General features: G+C 43.9%; 1 protein-coding gene across 1 annotated transcript in view; it reads left to right on the top strand.

The window, feature by feature from the left end:
• The first annotated feature begins 8,302 nt into the window (after nucleotides 1-8,302).
• Nucleotides 8,303-20,183, top strand: part of adra1d (adrenoceptor alpha 1D) — a 29,003-nt gene continuing 17,122 nt past the window's right edge. The window contains exon 1 of the mRNA XM_041843218.2: nucleotides 8,303-9,738. Within this exon, the coding sequence (XP_041699152.1) occupies nucleotides 8,787-9,738 (952 nt within the window). The 5' untranslated portion in view covers nucleotides 8,303-8,786. The remainder of the gene's footprint in view (nucleotides 9,739-20,183) is intronic.

The raw sequence follows: 20,183 nt of genomic DNA on the forward strand, positions 1-20,183 counted from the left end.
GGATCCAAAAGAACACAGAAATAACTCCACGCAGGGAGGAAATAACCTGCTCACTAAAATGACAACCGTGAAGGGAAAAACAATCACACACAATGTCCTGATGAGAGACAGGGGTAATATAAGGGAAACAATAAACATAATGACGAACAGGTGTAAACAATACAGACAAAACTAAACAAACACCGATAACATCGAACGGCAGTAGCTAGTACTCCGGGGACGACCAACGCCGAAGCCTGCCCGAACAAGGAGGAGGAGCAGCCTCGGCAGAATCCGTGACAGTTTCGAGGCTGATGTTTGGCAACTCGAACCTTCAGCTCCCTCCACAGATTTTCTATGGGATTAAGGTCTGGAGACTGGCTAGGTCACTCCAGGACCTTAATGTGCTTCTTCTTGAGCCACTCCTTTGTTGCCTTGGCCGTGTGTTTTGGGTCATTTTCATGCTGGAATACCCATCCACGACCCATTTTCAATGCCCTGGCTGAGGGAAGGAGGTTCTCACCCAAGATTTGACGGTACATGGCCCCGTCCATCGTCCCTTTGATGCGGTGAGGTTGTCCTGTCCCCTTAGCAGAAAAACACCCCCAAAGCATAATGTTTCCACCTCCATGTTTGACGGTGGGGATGGTGTTCTTGGGGTCATAGGCAGCATTCCTCCTCCTCCAAACACTGCGAGTTGAGTTGATGCCAAAGAGCTCCATTTTGGTCTCATCTGACCACAACACTTTCACCCAGTTCTCCTCTGAATCATTCAGATGTTCATTGGCAAACTTCAGACGGGCCTGTATATGTGCTTTCTTGAGCAGGGGGACCTTGCGGGCGCTGCAGGATTTCAGTCCTTCACGGCGTAGTGTGTTACCAATTGTTTTCTTGGTGACTATGGTCCCAGCTGCCTTGAGATCATTGACAAGATCCTCCCGTGTAGTTCTGGGCTGATTCCTCACCGTTCTCATGAACATTGCAACTCCACGAGGTGAGATCTTGCATGGAGCCCCAGGCCGAGGGAGATTGACAGTCTTTTGTGTTTCTTCCATTTGCGAATAATTGCACCAATTGTTGTCACCTTCTCACCAAGCTGCTTGACGATGGTCTTGTAGCCCATTCCAGCCTTGTGTAGGTCTACAATCTTGTCCCTGACATCCTTGGAGAGCTCTTTGGTCTTGGCCATGGTGGAGAGTTTGGAATCTAATTGATTGATTGCTTCTGTGGACAGGTGTCTTTTATACAGGTAACAAGCTGAGATTAGGAGCACACTCTTAAAGGGAGTGCTTATTTCCCTCATTAAAATGCAAATCAATTCATAACATTTTTGACATGCGTTTTTCTGGATTTTTTTGTTGGTATTCTGTCTCTCACTGTTCAAATAAACCTATCATTAAAATTATAGACTGATAATTTCTTTGTCAGTGGGCAAACGTACAAAATCAGCAGGGGATCAAATATTTGTTTCCCTCACTGTAGGTAGAGGACTCTTCATACACAGCAATTAAATCCAAATTGCTGAGATTCTTATTCCTTGGGTGTGGGCTGTATGTCAAAGCAGATTATCAAAGGAAATACCAGACATTTCTTACAGAGCACAAAGGGGACAGACCAGAGTTCAACATATAAAGGTCTGGCAAAACGCAGCCAGCCAACACTTTATGTTACTCATTTACGTGTCAGTGAATAGCAAGGACACTTCATAACTTAATTCTGCATGCCGTCCTATTTGCTGGTTATTATGAGTCCGAAAATGACCAAACCAGATGCATCAAAGTCATGCCTATAGCTATGGTTCCCTGGTCTCTACAATACTATGTATGGCAGTATGTTGTCATTGTGATGTAAACGTGACCGAGAACCAGAGGTGGAAAAGTACTCAATTGTCATACTTGACTAAAAGTAAAGATACCTTAACAGAAAATGACTCAAGTAAAAGTGAAAGAAATCTCAGTAAATTACTACTTAAAAGTGTAAAAGTGTGAACCTCCTTCCCTCAGCCAGGGCATTGAAAATGGGTCGTGGATGGGTATTCCAGCATGACAATGACCCAAAACACACGGCCAAGGCAACAAAGGAATGGCTCAAGAAGAAGCACATTAAGGTCCTGGAGTGGCCTAGCCAGTCTCCAGACCTTAATCCCATAGAAAATCTGTGGAGGGAGCTGAAGGTTCGAGTTGCCAAATGTTTTGCAGAGCGGTCAAATACTTATTTCCCTCATTAAAATGCAAATCAATTCATAACATTTTTGACATGAGTTTTTTTTTTTTTGTCGTTCTGTCTCTCACTGTTCAAATAAACCTATCATTAAAATTATAGACTGATCATGTCTTTGTCAGTGGGCAAACGTACAAAATCAGCAGGGGATCAAATACTTTTTTCCCTCACTGTAGTTACTAAACGTGCAATTGTCATTTGGTTTTAAACAAGCTTAAGCATAAGTAAATGTAACTGCTAAAATATACTTAAGTATCAAAAGTAAAAGTATAAATCATTTCACATTCCTTATAATAAGCAAACCAGTTTTTTTTATTTACGGATAGCCAGGGGCACACTCCATCACTCAGTTATAATTTACAAATGAAGCACGTGTGTTTAGTGAGTCGGCCAGATCAGAGGCAGTAGGGATGACCAGGATTGTTCTCTTGATAAGTGCGTGAATAGGACAATTTTCCTGTCCTGTTAAGCATAACAAATTTAAAGAGTACTTTTGGGTGTCAGGGAAAATGTATGGAGTAAAAAGTACATAATTTTCTTTAGGAATGTAGTGAAGTAAAAGTGAATAGTTGTAAAAATATATATAAATAAATAGTAGAGTAAGTACAGATACCAAAAAAATTACTCAAGTAATACTTTAAAGTATTTTTACTTAAGTAACCACTGCCAAGGACATGAAAGTGTTGCACTTGCGTGCTTTGTGAACAAGAGCACCGTGGACGTGTGCATGTTTAGGTAACGATATAGTGAAGCAGCTGTTACCACTGAAGTTCATGGAAATGTGATATTGTTATGATGAACATATTTTCCAGCGACACGAGCAACTCTCCAGTTAATGCTGTTCATTGAAGAAACATGCACACACGCACACAACACGTGCATACACACATGCACATGCGCACACGCACACACAGGAGAAATGTCATCCTGTCATCACTGCCTGGACGCCCTACCCTGGGGGGTGAAATGTATAACTGCAGAGTTACCCTTCACTCAAGGGGAACAGGATGAGCTCAGATAAACAATGGAGGGCAGAATATTGATCAATGATAGAGAGATGCAGTCCAACCAAGACCTGGGTTCAAATAGTATTCTTTTTTTTTAAAGAACTTCAATTGCACTTGATTGAGGTTGTCTGGCACAATGGAATCAATGGAATAGTCCCAAAAGTGCAACAGCACGTTTTAACAGGACAGGAGCCCCAGTTGCACATAAGGCTTCTGATTGGGAACTGTAACTAGGCAGTGGCTCTGACAGCTGAGCGTCCTCAACCCTACATAAGAAAGTGCTGGACACAGGATTACATTTCAGACACTCTTACCAGTTTGGACAGGGGGGGATATCCACTATCCAGCATGTATTTAAAATCTTAACAGTTGATTTAGCGACAGGAGGAAAACAGATGCAGGGGAAATGTACCTCATCTGTTTTTCATTCCTCTTTTCCATGTTTCAAATGTAGTGCAGTGTTAAGATATACCGAAATGAGTCGGCTGGATAATTGGATTTGGATATAGACTGTACTTCTGTGCCCTTGGGGCAAGAAGTTCTCCTAAATAGCATTAGTCTATATCCTCCTTAAATAATGGATAACATGTAAAATATTAACTTTGCAAGTCACCTTGTATGGTCAAGTGTGTCTGCTACAAAAAGCAGTACAACGATAGAGGTTGCTTTCACCTAGACCTGTCAATTGCACTACACAGTCACATCACAGACCATGTTAATTTCATTTCCTCGTTTTAAAGTTGTTTGTTACCGGAGGAGACTAGATTCGTTATTCCTTAAAGAACCTCACAGAAAAGTTAAACGTTTGTCTGTAGAAGTGAATACATTCAAAGGGCAAAAATACAATAAAATGTCTGCTTGTGTCAGGTGTCCAAAAGTGGAAAAAAAAACTTGAAAAAAAGCATTTTGGATTGGATAACAGTATTGTTCTGCTGACACAGCACACTAGTAAATATATTCCCTCACATGTTCTGTAGTGATGTCCAGAACCTACAAATGCACAGATTTAGAATCCATTATGATAAAAAAAACTGATATGCACTTGGTGCTTTAAGAACATGATGGAATATTGAGATGATTGACAGGCGGCCATCTTGGAAGAAAGCTTGCAGCCCCTTCAGGCTCCTATTATCCGTAATCATGTTCCATGGGAGGTGTTCTGCAGTGTTCCAAGGGGCTGCCTCTAGCCTCCAGACTGGCAGTTAAGGTTCAGGGTGACTGACATTGTTTAGTTAGTTACTGCATTATTCTGCATCAGCGGAAAAGCATCCAGCATCCAGACCCCTGACAGACATCATTGAGTCATTCGCTCACAAGAACAGGGGGCTGCGTCCAATCAGACAGTGCCGCAACTCTTTGCCATGTTGTGACTATTGATTACTGACCTATGGAAAAAGGTGATGAGGTTGCATGATTATATAACAGTTATTACTTAGTTAATACAGTGAGGGAAAAAAGTATTTGATCCCCTGCTGATTTTGTACGTTTGCCCATTGACAAAGAAATGATCAGTCTATAATTTTAATGGTAGGTTTATTTGAACTGTGAGAGACAGAACAACAACAAAAAACTAACTATTTGACCCCCTCTCAATCAGAAAGGTTTCTGGCTCCCAGGTGTATTTTATACAGGTAACTAGCTGAGATTAGGATCACACACTTAAAGGGAGTGCTCCTAATCTCAGCTTGTTACCTGTATAAAAGACACCTGTCCACAGAAGCAATCAATCAATCAGATTCCAAACTCTCCACCATGGCCAAGACCAAAGAGCTCACCAAGGATGTCAGGGACAAGATTGTAGACCTACACAAGGCTGGAATGGGCTACAAGACCATCGTCAAGCAGCTTTGTGAGAAGGTGACAACAGTTGGTGTGATTATTCGCAAATGGAAGAAACACAAAAGACTTGTCAATCTCCCTCGGCCTGGGGCTCCATGCAAGATCTCACCTCGTGGAGTTGCAATGATCATGAGAAAGGTGAGAAATCAGCCCAGAACTACACGGGAGGATCTTGTCAATGATCTCAAGGCAGCTGGGACCATAGTCACCAAGAAAACAATTGGTAACACACTACGCCGTGAAGGTCTGAAATCCTGCAGCGCCCGCAAGGTCCCCCTGCTCAAGAAAGCACATATACAGGCCCGTCTGAAGTTTGCCAACGAACATCTGAATGATTCAGAGGAGAACTGGGTGAAAATGTTGTGGTCAGATGAGACCAAAATCGAGCTCTTTGGCATCAACTCAACACGCCGTGTTTGGAGGAGGAATGCTGCCTATAACCCCAAGAACACCATCCACACCGTCAAACATGGGGGTGGAAACATTATGCTTTGGGGGTGTTTTTCTGCTAAAGGGACAGGACAACTTCACCGCATCAAAGGGACGATGGATGGGGCCATGTACTGTCAAATCTTGGGTGAGAACCTCCTTCCCTCAGCCAGGGCATTGAAAATGGGTCGTGGATGGGTATTCCAGCATGACAATGACCCAAACCACACGGCCAAGGCAACAAAGAAATGGCTCAAGAAGAAGCACATTAAGGTCCTGGAGTGGCCTAGCCAGTCTCCAGACCTTTAATCCCATAGAAAATCTGTGGAGGGAGCTGAAGGTTCGAGTTGCCAAATGTTTTGCAGAGGGGTCAAATACTTATTTCCCTCATTAAAATGCAAATCAATTCATAACATTTTTGACATGCGTTTTTCTGGATTTTTGTGTTGTTATTCTGTCTAACACTGTTCAAATAAACCTACCATTAAAATTATAGACTGATCATGTCTTTGTCAGTGGACAAATGTACAAAATCAGCAGGAGATCAAATACTTTTTTCCCTCACTGTAGTTACTAAACGTGCAATTGTCATATGGGTGAGAAGGGGGGTATGATCATGCACATTGTAATTTGTACACACAAAGTATCATACCCCCTTCTCACCCATATGACACAATGAATCAGAAAGGAATGGAAAATGAAATATCTTAGTCTTGTTTTGAGGAATATCCCTGGATGTGTAGCCTAAGGAGAGATCATCAGATATTATCAAACCATGACCAGTGATGAGAAGAATTAGATGTAGGCCTATGCTCATTCAGCTCCTGCCTAAATTGCCATACTTCTCATACTTCCCATGCAATATGCATAGAAATGTATCATTCAATCCTATCTTTAAGGCAATCTCACGGCTAGCCTATACTCCTCTGCCAAGCATCCTGCTCTATGCTTTTGTGTGTTTTTCTCCACTTACGTATCTTTTGAAATGCAACCGCAAAAAAAGGGGGAGTGCAGATTGAAGCGCAGCATGTGTGTTTCCCCTTGTGAGTCCTGCAGCGACTCTGCATTCTGCCTCGCACCATTTTCCCAGAGCTTGTGTCCCCTCCGCCGCTCTCCCCCGGAGCTCCCTGGTGACTCGTAGCGACCAATCCCCCCCTTCCTCCCTCCTTGGGGGATGGAAGCAGCTGCATAGAGTCACTGGGGACTTATAACTTTACAGCTAGGACCCAGAAGGCAATTTTCACTCAAACCAACAGCTCTGGGTTGGGGCCATGACTGACAGTGTTTTTGTTGCAGTGGTCATTTCATCTCACTTGTGGTTTGGGTTTTATGATGTTTCAAATATCTCTGCCAAAAAATGTAAATAATACAAACACATCTAACATGTACCAGAGTTACAAAATGCACAATTAAGTATCTATTCCATTATATTATATTATATTATAGCTATTATACACAAAAGTATGTGGACACCACTTCAAATTAGTGGATTCGACTATTTCAGCCACACCCGTTGCTGACAGGTGTATGAAAACAAGGACACAGCCATGCAATCTCCATGGACAAACATTGGCAGTAGAATGGCCAGTACTGAAGAGCTCAGTGACTTTCAACGTGGCACCGTCATAGGATGCCACCTTTCCAACAAGTCAGTTCATCAAATTTCTGCCCTGCTAGAGCTGGCCCGGTCAACCGTAAGTGCTGTTATTGTGAAGTGGAAATGTCTAGCGTAAAAATCTTCTGTCCTCGGTTGCAACACTCACTACTGAGTTCCAAACTGCCTCTGGAAGCAACGTCAGCAGAATAACTGTTAGTCGGGAGCGTCATGAAATGGGTTTCCATGGCCGAGCAGCCGCACACAAGCCTAAGATCACCATGCGCAATGCCAAGCGTCGGCTGGAGTGGTGTAAAGCTTGCAGCCATTGGACTCTGGAGCAGTGGAAACGCGTTCTCTGGAGTGATGAATCACGCTTCACCACCTGGCAGGACTAATCTGGGTTTGGTGGATGCCAGGAGAACGCTACCTGCCCAAATGCATAGTGCCAACTGTAAAGTTTGGTGGAGGAGGAATAATGGTCTGGGGCTGTGTTTCATGGTTCTGGCTAGGCCTCTTAGTTCCAGTGAAGGGAAATGTTTATGCTACAGCATACAATGACATTCTAGACGATTCTGTGCTTCCAACTTTGTGGCAACAGTTTTGGGAAGGCCCTTTCCCGTTTCAGCATGACAATGCCCCCGTGCACATAGCGAGGTCCATACAGAAATGGTTTGTCGATATTGCTGTGGAATAACTTGACTGGCCTGAACAGAGCCCTGACTTCAACCCCATCGAACACCTTTGGGATTAATTGGAATGCCGACTGCGAGCCAGGCCTAATCTCTCAACATCAGTGCCCGACCTCACTAATTGCTCTTGTGCCCGAATGGAAGCAAGTCCCCACAGCAATGTTCCAACATCTAGTGGAAAGCCTTCCCAGAAGAGTGGAGCCTGTTATTGCAGAAAAGGGGGGACCAACTCCATGTTAATGCCCATGATTTTGGAATGAGATGTTTGAGGAGCATGTGTCCACATACTTTTGGCCATATAGTGAATTATATTCTACTGAAGGCTTTAGTTTGCATGTAGTCTGGCTTCAGGTTGCATATGTCAGTGATGTAATACTGAAGTACTCAAAACATGAACTGAATATTAGGCTATGGGTAAAATCTATACACTAGCGGCTACATTGGCATGCCTGTTGAGTATGTGGAGAAGGGCGCGACTCCCTCTTCTGGCATCACAGTTATGCGACGCGTCACTGAATCCACTTGCTAGGGAGGAGCGCAGGGCTCAGATGCTGGGGTCCTAGGCAGGCTGCGACTCTGTGGTTGGGTTTGGACTTCTCACTAAAAGAATGCCACCAGTGGAATAGAATCGGACCAACCGGTGCTATGGCGCTACAAAAATGTGACATTTTCTGACATTTTTACTACCTCAAAGAACTCAAAGAAAATCCCTGGCTGGAGCAGTCTTCAGTTTAAAAAAAATAAGGAATAGTTGATCCTGCATTTTCAGACAGAGGGATGGTGCTGTTATTGCGCGTCGGTTTTATTTTTGATGGGGAAAAAATACGCATTTAATAGATGAAACAATCTAGATAACACTAGAGCTGTTAATAAATGGAAGACAATTCACAATATGTGAGAAGAATGTCCCATTTCATCTCGTTTTCTTTTCATATTGGAAACAAACAACACTGAAAAAAACATTATGAATACCTCTTTGTTTTCCCTTGGAATCAAACTATAAAGTTTTCTTTATGGAGTTTCAAAATGACATATTCTAATTTGATGAACGAAAGCAATGATGGAATATATTTTGAAAAAGCTCTCAACGAATCTTTCCTGGACCAAATCTTATTCACAGACAACAGCACCAACTCCACCAGCTGCACGAACATCACCCTGGACCCCCAGGTCATTGCGGTCGGGGTCTTTCTATCCGTGTTCATCTTGGTGGCTATCGTCGGGAACATTTTGGTTATCCTCTCGGTGCTATGCAATAGACACTTACAGACCGTCACCAACTTCTTTATAGTCAACCTGGCTATAGCGGACTTGCTATTGAGCATTATTGTGCTGCCTTTCTCCGCGTCTTTGGAGGTGCTGGGATGCTGGGTGTTCGGCCGGGTCTTCTGCAACATCTGGGCAGCGGTGGATGTTCTCTGCTGCACCGCGTCCATCCTCAGTCTCTGTATCATCTCCATAGACAGGTACATCGGGGTCAAACACTGCCTCAAATACCCCACCATCATGACGGAGAAGAAAGCCGCTGTCATTCTGGTGGTGGTCTGGGTCTCCTCCATGGTCATCTCCATAGGACCGCTGCTGGGATGGAAGGAACCGCCGCCGACCGACGAGAGCGTCTGCAGCATCACCGAAGAACCGGGCTATGCCCTCTTCTCCTCGCTCTTTTCCTTCTACCTCCCGCTTATGGTCATCCTAGTGATGTATTTCAGGGTCTACGTGGTGGCCCGGAGGACTACCAAGAGTTTAGAAGCGGGGGTCAAACGGGAGAGAAATAAGTCGATAGAAGTGGTGCTTAGGATACACTGTCGGAGCATGCTGGAGGATACTTCCAAGAGCAAAAACCACCCGTTCCGGAGTTCGCTGTCCGTGCGCTTGATGAAGTTCTCCCGGGAGAAGAAGGCTGCCAAAACCCTGGCGATTGTAGTCGGGATGTTCATCCTGTGTTGGCTACCGTTTTTCTTTGTTTTACCACTGGGTAAGTGTTGGTTTACATTATCAACATTTAAATAGCAATGTATTGGGGGTTAAAGAGGTCCATAATAGAGGCTACAGTTTAATAAATAAAAAAGTTTTACCATGTGTAAAATATGTGTCTCTGAACCTGTAAATATGTGGGTGCGCTCCGTTGTGTAATCAGTAGGATTCGCTGTATTGATTGAGGAGTGTGCACTTCACTACTGCAAGGATGCAGCCTAGACAACGTGTCCATATTACTCAAATACGATTAAATTACTTTTAAGTTATATCTTGTTCACTGTGCTTATGTTTACATATTGAAGTGCACTATTTAGAACGTGAAACGTTAAACAAAGATGTTTAAAATTGCTCCAAGTGCATAATTATATGAGAAGGTTGCGCGAAGCATGCAAACTGCCAATACAATACATTATTTTGTTATATGGAATTGTGAGGTTTTATTTGTTATTTTTTGCCCCTACTGTAAATGTAGGGAGATGACCACTATTGTCTCTAGAAGATAAACGTAGCAGACTGAGCAAATCCACAATTACGCACAATTACTCACGACATATGCTCCGTAATACTGTACTTAACCCAATCATGAAAAGTTGAAATTGTGATATCCGGCATCATCACACATAACTACAAGTCCGATTTTTCATATGCCTATATACATGTGCAATTCGTTGATTTATTGTTTGCAGTCCATAGACATAAAACATCCTTCAATGGCGTCCTCAGTTGTGCTTAAAGCCCTACTGTTTTGTAGCAGTATGTTGAAGAGCACAAACAAGTCTTTCCTATTTCTGTCCTGACATAAAAGTACACTCAAGAAAAACTATTCTATTCATCATAGTGATTAAGGAGTCACATTAAAATATATAATATGCCCACCAACATTAGACAACTATACAGAGAAACTAAAATTGCTTAAATAAGTAAGTCAAGTCAATGATGAGAGAATAGTCATATTAATTGATAATTGACACAGACATGGTGGTGTAGCAGGAAGATTGGCATGCCATGAACCAAGAGGTTGGTTGTTCAAATCCCAGATGAGGACATGTTGAATCATAATTACTGTATAAATGAACATGCACCATGTAATCTTGTGTCATCTATATAAGTTGAAAACATTGTATGCTAAAAGCTGTGTGTAATCAGTTGCACAGCCTTTTTTTAGTTAAGATTCCCAAATAATAGTTTCTAGTTGAATGAACATATGAGTTGAGCAAACATCATTTTAAATTGACAGAATTTTTGACAAAGTTCTCAAGTTGGAGCTTAGTTTGGGCCAACTAAATGTTTTTAGTTCAGGTAACACTTGGACCGAAATGTTGAGTAAACAAAAAAAAGACTGTGTAACCAGTTACTTAATAATAATTAGTTGAAATAACTAGATTTGTGGGTGTTTTTTTTTTACAGTGAATTTCTCTACAACAACAGCACAATAGAAACAAGGAGTCGAAAGGGAGTAGAAGGTGTAAAAACACAACACATTATACTATACAGATAATCAAACAGCAATAAAAACAATGTGCAAGAGTAAGTGTAAGAACCTTTGGCTGATGGTGATTTGAGAAACAAACAGGTGACTTGCTCACGGAGCAGCATACAATGCTAATGAGTAGAAAGGTGCTTTAATGGTGAAATGGGGTCGGATGTAGAGATGAGAGGCATAACAGGAGGAAATCAAATGCCACCCTAATTATGTCAAGTAATAGGTTTTATAAGGAGCATCAATGGGAAAGACTGGGGCTGTCACGATCGTCGGGAACAGAGGAGGACCAAGGCGCAGCGTTGCAGGCAAACATACTCTTTATTTAGCGATATTACGACAAAATAAACAAACGATAACGTGACAGTTCACGGTCTAACACAAACCAACTAGAAACAAGATCCCACAACTAATGTGGGAAAACAGCCTCTATAAGTATGGCTCCCAATCAGAGACAACCAGCCACAGCTGACACTCGTTGCCTCTGATTGGGAACCACTCTGGCCAGCACAGAAATACAATACATATATCTACACACCCTGGCTCAACATAACAGTGTCCCCAGAGCCAGGGCGTGACAGTACCCCCCCCCTAAAGGCGCGGACTCCGACCGCGTCAACCAAATACCACAGGGGAGGGACCGGGTGGGCACTCCGCCTAGGCGGCGGATCCGGCTCCGGGCCTGATCCCCGCTCCCTCTCCAACCCCCCAAAGTACCCCTGGTCCGGTCTGACCCCGCTGGCCGGAGCTGGACTGCACACTGGTGGAGCGGATTGCTCTAGCTCCGGCGTGAAGCATCTGATCGGTGCCGGACCAGGCACCGGTGGAACAGGCACGGGACGTGCCGGACTGACGACGCACACCACTTGCTTGGTGTGGGGAACAGGCACGGGCCGTGCCGGACTGACGACGCACACCACTGGCTTGGTGTGGGGAGCCGGAGCGGGCCGGACCGGGCTGGCGACGCGCACCATTGGCTTGGTGCGGGGAGCAGGAGCGGGCCGGACCGGGCTGGCGACGCGCACCATTGGCTTGGTGCGGGGAGCAGGAAAGGACCGGACCGGGCTGGCGACGCGCACCATTGGCTTGGTGCGGGGAGCAGGAAAGGGCCGGACCGGGCTGGCGACGCGCACCATTGACCTGGTGCGGAGAGCAGGAACAGGACGGGCCGGGCTGGCGACGCGCACCATTGGCCTGGTGCGGGGAGCAGGAACAGGACGGGCCGGGCTGGCGACGCGCGCCATAGGCTTGGTGCGGGGAGCAGGAACAGGCCGGGCCGGGCTGGCGACGCGCACCATAGGCTCGGAGCGGGGAGCAGGAACAGGCCGGGCCGGGCTGACGACACGCACCACAGGCTCGATGCGAGGAACAAGGACAGGCCGGACCGTACTGGGGACACACACCACTGGCCCTATGCAGGGATCAGGAACGGGCCGGACCGGACTGGTAACACACCCCAGTACCTCTCGCCGTGCCTCCACACTTTCCTTCCCCTTTAACACCAGTGGCCCCCGTAACCTGGCGGCCTCCTCTGTCAACCCGCTGGACCACTCTATCGCGGCCTCCTGCTGCCCCGACGTCCACGTCGTGAGCCCCCCCCCCTAAAAAAATTCTGGGTGTCTCTCCTCCCCGTGGACCAGGCCTCCCTAGTTCTCGCCAGACTCTCACCCAGGGACGGCTTGTTCAATAGGGCGATATGGGCGACGCACTGCCAAACGGGAAAAGGAAGGGATTTTTTTTCTAATCAATTATAAAAATAAAAAATAAAAAATAAAATATAATTTTTTTTTATAAATTTATAAAAAATTATATCACGGCAACAGCAGTTATCAGTGTTCACGTCTGATCTGCCAGCCACTAAATGTCAAATCAGGCTAAAGTCGTGCTTCAAATGGCCCCGCCCGTTTTTTGGGCGATTTCAGTCAGGTTGAAAATCGCCCAGAAGTCTCTCATAGCCTGTCATGTAAAATTTATTTTTTTCACATTTCAAAGCTTTCAATACATTCTCTATGGGTGTCTGTGTGCATGCACTTACGCGCTTTCGTCATACGTGACGTAACGTTGAACGTAACTAAGACAATGGCGGCTATCAGCGTCTATGTTGCGACCTGCAGTGTGGCGTTATTTTATGTTTTTAATTTGTAGACTTAGTTTACAAACATTCTGCAAACATTCTGCTTTGGACTGATCTTCGGTTTTGGACTGATCTTGTTGATCGTGTACATACCCGCTACGAACGGACTAAATAATGAAAACGCTGCTGGCAGAGAGGTGGAGCCGGCCACCTTCACCCTGGTCAGAGCGGACCGCGATCCTGGTAAGAGAGCGACTGTACCCCGACATTGAACTGCTTTCTGTGTCATTGAACCTTACTATTGTTGATAAAACAAGTTTACTGGAGAACGGAGAAAAAGTAGAGACTTTTGGACAAGGTGGATAATTGTATAATATAAGGCAGTTTATTCAGAGGTAAAGATATCTGCAATCGCGTTCACGGACCCGTTCGTCAAACTCTTAGGGAGCTATAAATCAAGCCCCATTACTTACCATATCAGATAAGAGAAATTGCTGCAGCTACATATATTTTACATCCTGGCCCTACATAGTTCACTATTTGCATCACTTACCAAAATATTACATGTGGTCATATATGCTTGGAAAGTGGAGATGCCATAGAACGTCAAAAAAAGTAAACATTGCTGGAGACGCATTGCGTTTGCTAGCGAAGAGATTTGTTGTGGCAAATGAACTTGGGCTGGGAATTGCCAGGAACCTCACGATAAGATATATGCATCAGCATTGCGAGTCTCATGATTCTATACGTATTGCGATTCGATACTGTGATTTTATTGCGCACCATATGTCTGTTGCAGAGGGATCAGAAAGCCATGAGAACGAGTTTTGATCAGTCATGGAAATAAAAGTGCTGAAAACAAATTGGCTCCCAATGTGAAAAGATTGAGAACAAGCTATGAAGGAACAATAATGGTGTTTTGGTGCAGGTACAGCCAACTAGCGCTAAAATATTGCGATATTGTCAATACAGTATATCGTAAAGTATCACTATGTAACTCGATTTCTTTCACCCCAATCCCTCAAATTAACGGTAAATAACTGAATTGTTTGCCCCACATTTAGCTAAGATGATTAGCTAGCCAGCTAAAATGTTTTATTTAGTTAGCAGTCGCATCTACAATAGTTTACTGTCAATAACATGTCTCCAAAAATGACGTGGTGTCTCCAATTGTGTTGACATTTTACAATTGCAATGCGCATCCATGAGTATCCACTTTCTGTAGCTCAGCTGGTAGAGCATGGTGCTTGTAACGCCAAGGTAGTGGGTTCGATCCCCGGGACCACCCATACACAAAAATGTATGCACGCATGACTGTAAGTCGCTTTGGATAAAAGCGTCTGCTAAATGGCATATTATTATTATTATTATTATTATTATCTGAAGAGAGCCCCGAAACATTGTGTGCAGACATTTTATGCAATAAATGAAGTAGGTTCAATCTAGTAGTTCTGATCTTCTGATTGGTCCTGATGAGTTGGGCGAGGTCCCCTCCAGGCTACTGTCACTGTTGCATTGGCTCTGAGTCGGGTTCTCTGTCTTCAAATGTTCAGCCTAAGAGAGGGGATTTTTTGTGTGTGTGTGTGTGTGTGTGTGTGTTTAACAGTGATGATGTGTGTGTGTGTGTGTGTTTAACAGTGATGATGTGTGTGTGTGTGTGTGTTTGTGTGTGTGTGTGTCCTCAGAGCAAGAACTCGTGAGTTGGAAGAACTGAGAGGCCTATGGCGTGGGTGTTGTCCTTGGCCACCTGCTGACAAGGCTGACAAGATAGGACCCTTTTGTCCATTGTTATTGGATAGGAACATAACTTATAACCAGCTCCTGACCTAAATAGATCTTAGCACAACATTTTACTCAACATATCATATTCCATATTCACTATAACAAATATATTTACTACGACATTAGCAAGAACCGCCACATCCTCAGCCGGCTAATCCAGTGTGTGAAGTTTTGCGGAGTGTTTGAGTTAGCTTTGCGAGGCAAAGATGAAACTGAGGGCTCCACCAACCCTGGTAAGCCAACACTTTTGAGATCAGTCAATAAATGCTTCTGGTATTGACTTATATGCTGCCCCTGTCTTCATGTTGTTGCTGGACATATCTTTTTTTAAATGTGTGTAGGTCACCTAAATCATCAGAAAAATTGCCCCTCCTGAGAATTTTTTCAGGAGCCGCCACTGCTCTCACCCCACTGCTCCAAAGTCCAACCACTCTGCTCTTCACTTGGCTTGGCCCAGTCGAGACTCCTACTCCACTTTTCCCAGGTCCATCCTCTCTCCTCTTCACGCTGCTTGGTCCTGTCTTGGTGGGATCTTCTGTCACGATCGTCGGGAACAGAGGAGGACCAAGGCGCAGCGTTGCAGGCAAACATACTCTTTATTTAGCGATATTACGACAAAATAAACAAACGATAACGTGTCAGTTCACGGTCTAACACAAACCAACTAGAAACAAGATCCCACAACTAATGTGGGAAAACAGCCTCTATAAGTATGGCTCCCAATCAGAGACAACCAGCCACAGCTGACACTCGTTGCCTCTGATTGGGAACCACTCTGGCCAGCACAGAAATACAATACATAGATCTACACACCCTGGCTCAACATAACAGTGTCCCCAGAGCCAGGGCGTGACAGGGGCACAGCAGAGCCATTTATGATAACATCCCACTGGGCAAAAACTGGTTGAATCAACGTTGTTTCCACATCATTTCAACCCCCCAAAATTATGTGATGACATTGAATCAACATGGAAAACTGATTGGATCAACGTAAGGTCATTTCATCTTTTTTTCACCCAAATTTCCACCTAAATCCAACAAATTTTGGGGGGGGATTTCACGTTGAATTCACGTTAGTTGACAACTCAAATCAAAACTAGATGTTGAACTGACGTCTCTGCCCAGTCTGATATCAAATAAGAAAGACACACACATTGTTCACACCAATGGCGGTCGGTGCCATTTAAGATGAGGGAGGACATTTTTATTTTCATGAGCATGGCCTTATTTCTCTTACAGCCTATTGGATGGCTGTCATTCATATTCCATTCACCCAGTTCAATGTAACAGCGATAGGTTTAGGCTACTACATGATACTCAAATGTTCACTATACCCATCATGAGGTTTCTACAACCTAGCCTATGAATGAAAGCTAACAACGTAGGTGCACACAGGAGCAGGTTTTCATCAAGGCTCTCTCGGTACTTTGCTCCGTTCATCTTTCCCTCGATCCTGACTAGTCTCCCAGTCCCTGCCGCTGAAAAACAGCATGATGCTGCCACCACCATGCTTCACCGTAGGGATGGTGCCAGGTTTCCTCCAGACGTGACGCTTGGCATTCAGGCCAAAGAGTTCAATCTTGGTTTCATCAGACCAGAGAATCTTGTTTCTCATGGTCTGAGAGTCCTTTAGGTGCCTTTTGGCAAACTCCAAGCTGGCTGTCATGTGCCTTTTACTGAGTAGTGGCTTCCGTCTGGCCACTCTACCATAAAGGCCTGATTGGTGAAGTGCTGCAGAGATGGTTGTCTTTCTGGAAGGTTCTCCCATCTCCACAGAGGAACTCTGGAGCTCTGTCAGAGTGACCACCGGATTCTTGGTCACCTCCCCGAACAAGGCCCTTCTCCCCCGATTGCTCAGTTTGGCCAGGCGGCCAGCTCTAGGAAGAGTCTTGGTGGATCCAAACTTCTTCCATTTAACCCTCCCGTTGTCCTAGGGTCAAAATGACCCGCCACTGTGTTGAACCAACTTTATTAAATTTTTATATTTTTGGGATCATTTGTGAGAAGGAGGCAGTGAGACTTTAAAGAAAGTATCACTGCCTCCTTCTCACAAATGATCCAAAAAATATAAAAATTAAATAAAGTTGGTTCAACACAGTGGCGGGTCATTTTGACCCTAGGACAACAGGAGGGTTAAGAATGATGGAGACCATTGTGTTCTTGGGGACCTTCAATGCTACAGAATTGTTTTGGTACTCTTCCCCAGATCTGTGCCTCGACACAATCCTGTCTCGGAGCTCTACGGACAATTCCTTCGACCTCATGGCTTGGTTTTTGCTCTGACATGCACTGTCAACTGTGGGACCTTATATAGACAGGTGTGTGTCTTTCCAAATCATGTCCAATCAATTGAATTTACCACAGGTGGACTCCAATCAAGTTGTAGAAACATCTCAAGGATGATCAATGGAAACAGGATGCACCTGAGCTTAATTATGTAAATAAGGTATTTCAGTTTTAATTTTATTATACATTTGCAAAAATTTATAAAAACCAGTTTTTGGTTTGTCATTATGGGGTATTGTGTGTAGAGGAAATGTTTTATTTAATCCATTTTAGAATAAGGCTGTAACATAACAAAATGTGGAAAAAGTCAAGGGGTCTGAATACTTTCCCGAATGCACTGTATTCAAAGAAATGTCAATTTAAAAAAGGTCAAATGAAACATGTAGCTAGTTTGTAGTCTTTCCAGCTTCAGTTTGAAGTGATTGTGTTAGCTGTGTTGTTGGCTAGCTCCTCTGAATAAGTGTCCTAACAAGTGAGCATATTTTCTATGCCAGGCGAAATAGCACCTCATTAGGTCATTGTTATGGATGTATCCAAATAAATGTCACTAGAAAACAGCTTAAACAAATGCAAATGCAGCTACTTTGCTGTTATTCTGTCTGCACTTTTTAAAGTGAATGTAAGTTAGCCAAAGTTGGCTAGCTAGCAAGCAAGGGATAAGAACGTTGCCAGCCAGTATGGCAATGGAACATTTAGAATGAACGACAGGGTTGCGTCCATAGACACAGAACAAAAAGACTGAACGACTAGGTCGCATCTCTGGCAACTGAACCGATAGAACGAATGACCAGCCGGCATAGGTAGCAACCCTAGATTTGTGTCAGAACTATATCTTGTGGAAGGATGAAATAGTGTGAATACATTCATAAAAATAACGTTTTTAAGGAAAAATGTCAATCATTTGAATATGTTGGTAACCCGTTGTATAAAAGTGATAATGCCCTCGAAGCCAGTGTTTGGACCTCGACTTCGTCTTGGGCCTAACAACACCTTTATATCCTCCAAACCCCAGCTTCTCAGGTATCATCACTTAAATTAGCGAAAGTAAAGTCATAGTCAACATAGCTAATAGAACTAACGCGTTCGTAAACCCGCTACAATCATGCAGTAACATTACAGTGTACAGTCAGTGAGCAGTTTAGAACTTACACCGTCAGGCCCCGGGGGCAATAAATTAGTAAAACCAAAAGCTTACCTTGACTTGGAAAAGTTCCAGTGTAGCCAGCTAGCTAACATAGCATCCCTCTGTTTGAGCAGGGTGTTTGAGTAGGCTAAACAAGCTAGCTGCATTTGCTAGCTAAGTAATTGCTTCTCCTTCATTTTGGAAGAGTTCAACTATTGTCTTTCTCTCTCTTGGAGTCAACTACTCTCTATATTTTATGCACTGCAGTGCTATCTAGCTGTAGCTTATGCTTTCAGTAATAGATTCATTATTCGATCCTTTGATTGGGTGGACAACATGTCAGTTCATGCTGCAAGAGCTCTGATAGGTTGAAGGATGTCCTCTGGAAGTTGTCATAATTACTGTGTAAGTCTATGGAAGGAGGTGAGAACCATGAGCCTCCTAGGTTTTGTATTGAAGTCTATGTACCCAGAAGAGGACGGAAGCTAGCTGTCCTCTGGCTACACCATGGTGCTACCATACAGTGCTGTTGAGGCTACTTTAGACCTTCATTGCAAAACAGTGTGTTTTAATCAATTATTTGATGACGTGAATATATTTAGTATAGTTCCATCTAAAAAGGATACGTTTTAAAATGTTTTAAAACTTTTATTTTTATGAAATTCAATGAAGAGTACGGTCCTTCCCGTCCTCCTCTGAGGAGCCTCCACTGGTACACACACACGCTCACACACACTCTATACCTCATCCTTTCTCATGCATTATTTACAGTATGTATCAGGAAATCATTCAAAAGCAGAAAGATGGCCAGCACCACTTCATTAGAAAACCAGTTCCACCCAGCGCTCACATTTTTGGCCGCAGTTCTATACTCTTAACAGAACGATAGAACAAATGGACTGTGCCCCCAAGACAGACAAAAGATTTTAGAGATGGGTAATTCTAATAGCGATATTCTGGCAAACGTTGCTTTTTGGAACAATTGGGGAGTTTAGTCACGCACCATAGAGTTTAGAGAGGGAGGCATCTTTTAGAAGATGTACTCTGCCTCTGAGAGTCAACAACAACTAACTTTGCAATAGGGCTTTCTATAATGGGAAATCCTTTTCCCACCACAGGTGTTAGGTTTAGCCAGAAAAGTGTGTTTAAAACCATTGGGGATTTCTGTGTCAATGGACCAATGTTTGTAACATTCTTCTCATACAGCGCAAGCCACCACAGCCTCGTTGTTTTGTATAAGCCTACACATAACATACTATGCCTACTAATCAACTTGAGTTCCATAGAACTTCCTAATTTCCTCCAATCCCCCGGAATGTTATTGTGTGTACTTGGCTGTTGGTTGGCTGATAGCATCTCCTGGCTTGGCCCCAGCCAGCACGCTCTGCTACTTGTGCCAAGCTAGCTGCAGCCCCCCCCAGCCCCCCAGCCCCAGCTCCCCAACCCCGATTCAATTACTTTAAAGTTATACATCTCTATCACTGTGCTTATGTTTACATATTCCAAGTGCACTATTTAGAAAGTGAAACAAGGATGTTTACATTTCATCTCCACTATTAAGATAGATGGGTAATTCTAAATGCGGTATTCAGCCCGCTGACCCCAGGAACCCAATGGTCCACTTCCCTTATGACAGCTGTAATTGAGCTTCGTTAGAGTGGGGGGTTTGCCCCCCCCCTCCCCCCTTCTTTCCAGAGT

This window comes from Coregonus clupeaformis, chromosome 24 (genome assembly GCF_020615455.1).
Source record: "Coregonus clupeaformis isolate EN_2021a chromosome 24, ASM2061545v1, whole genome shotgun sequence".
In the NCBI taxonomy this organism is placed as follows: Eukaryota; Metazoa; Chordata; class Actinopteri; order Salmoniformes; family Salmonidae; genus Coregonus; species Coregonus clupeaformis.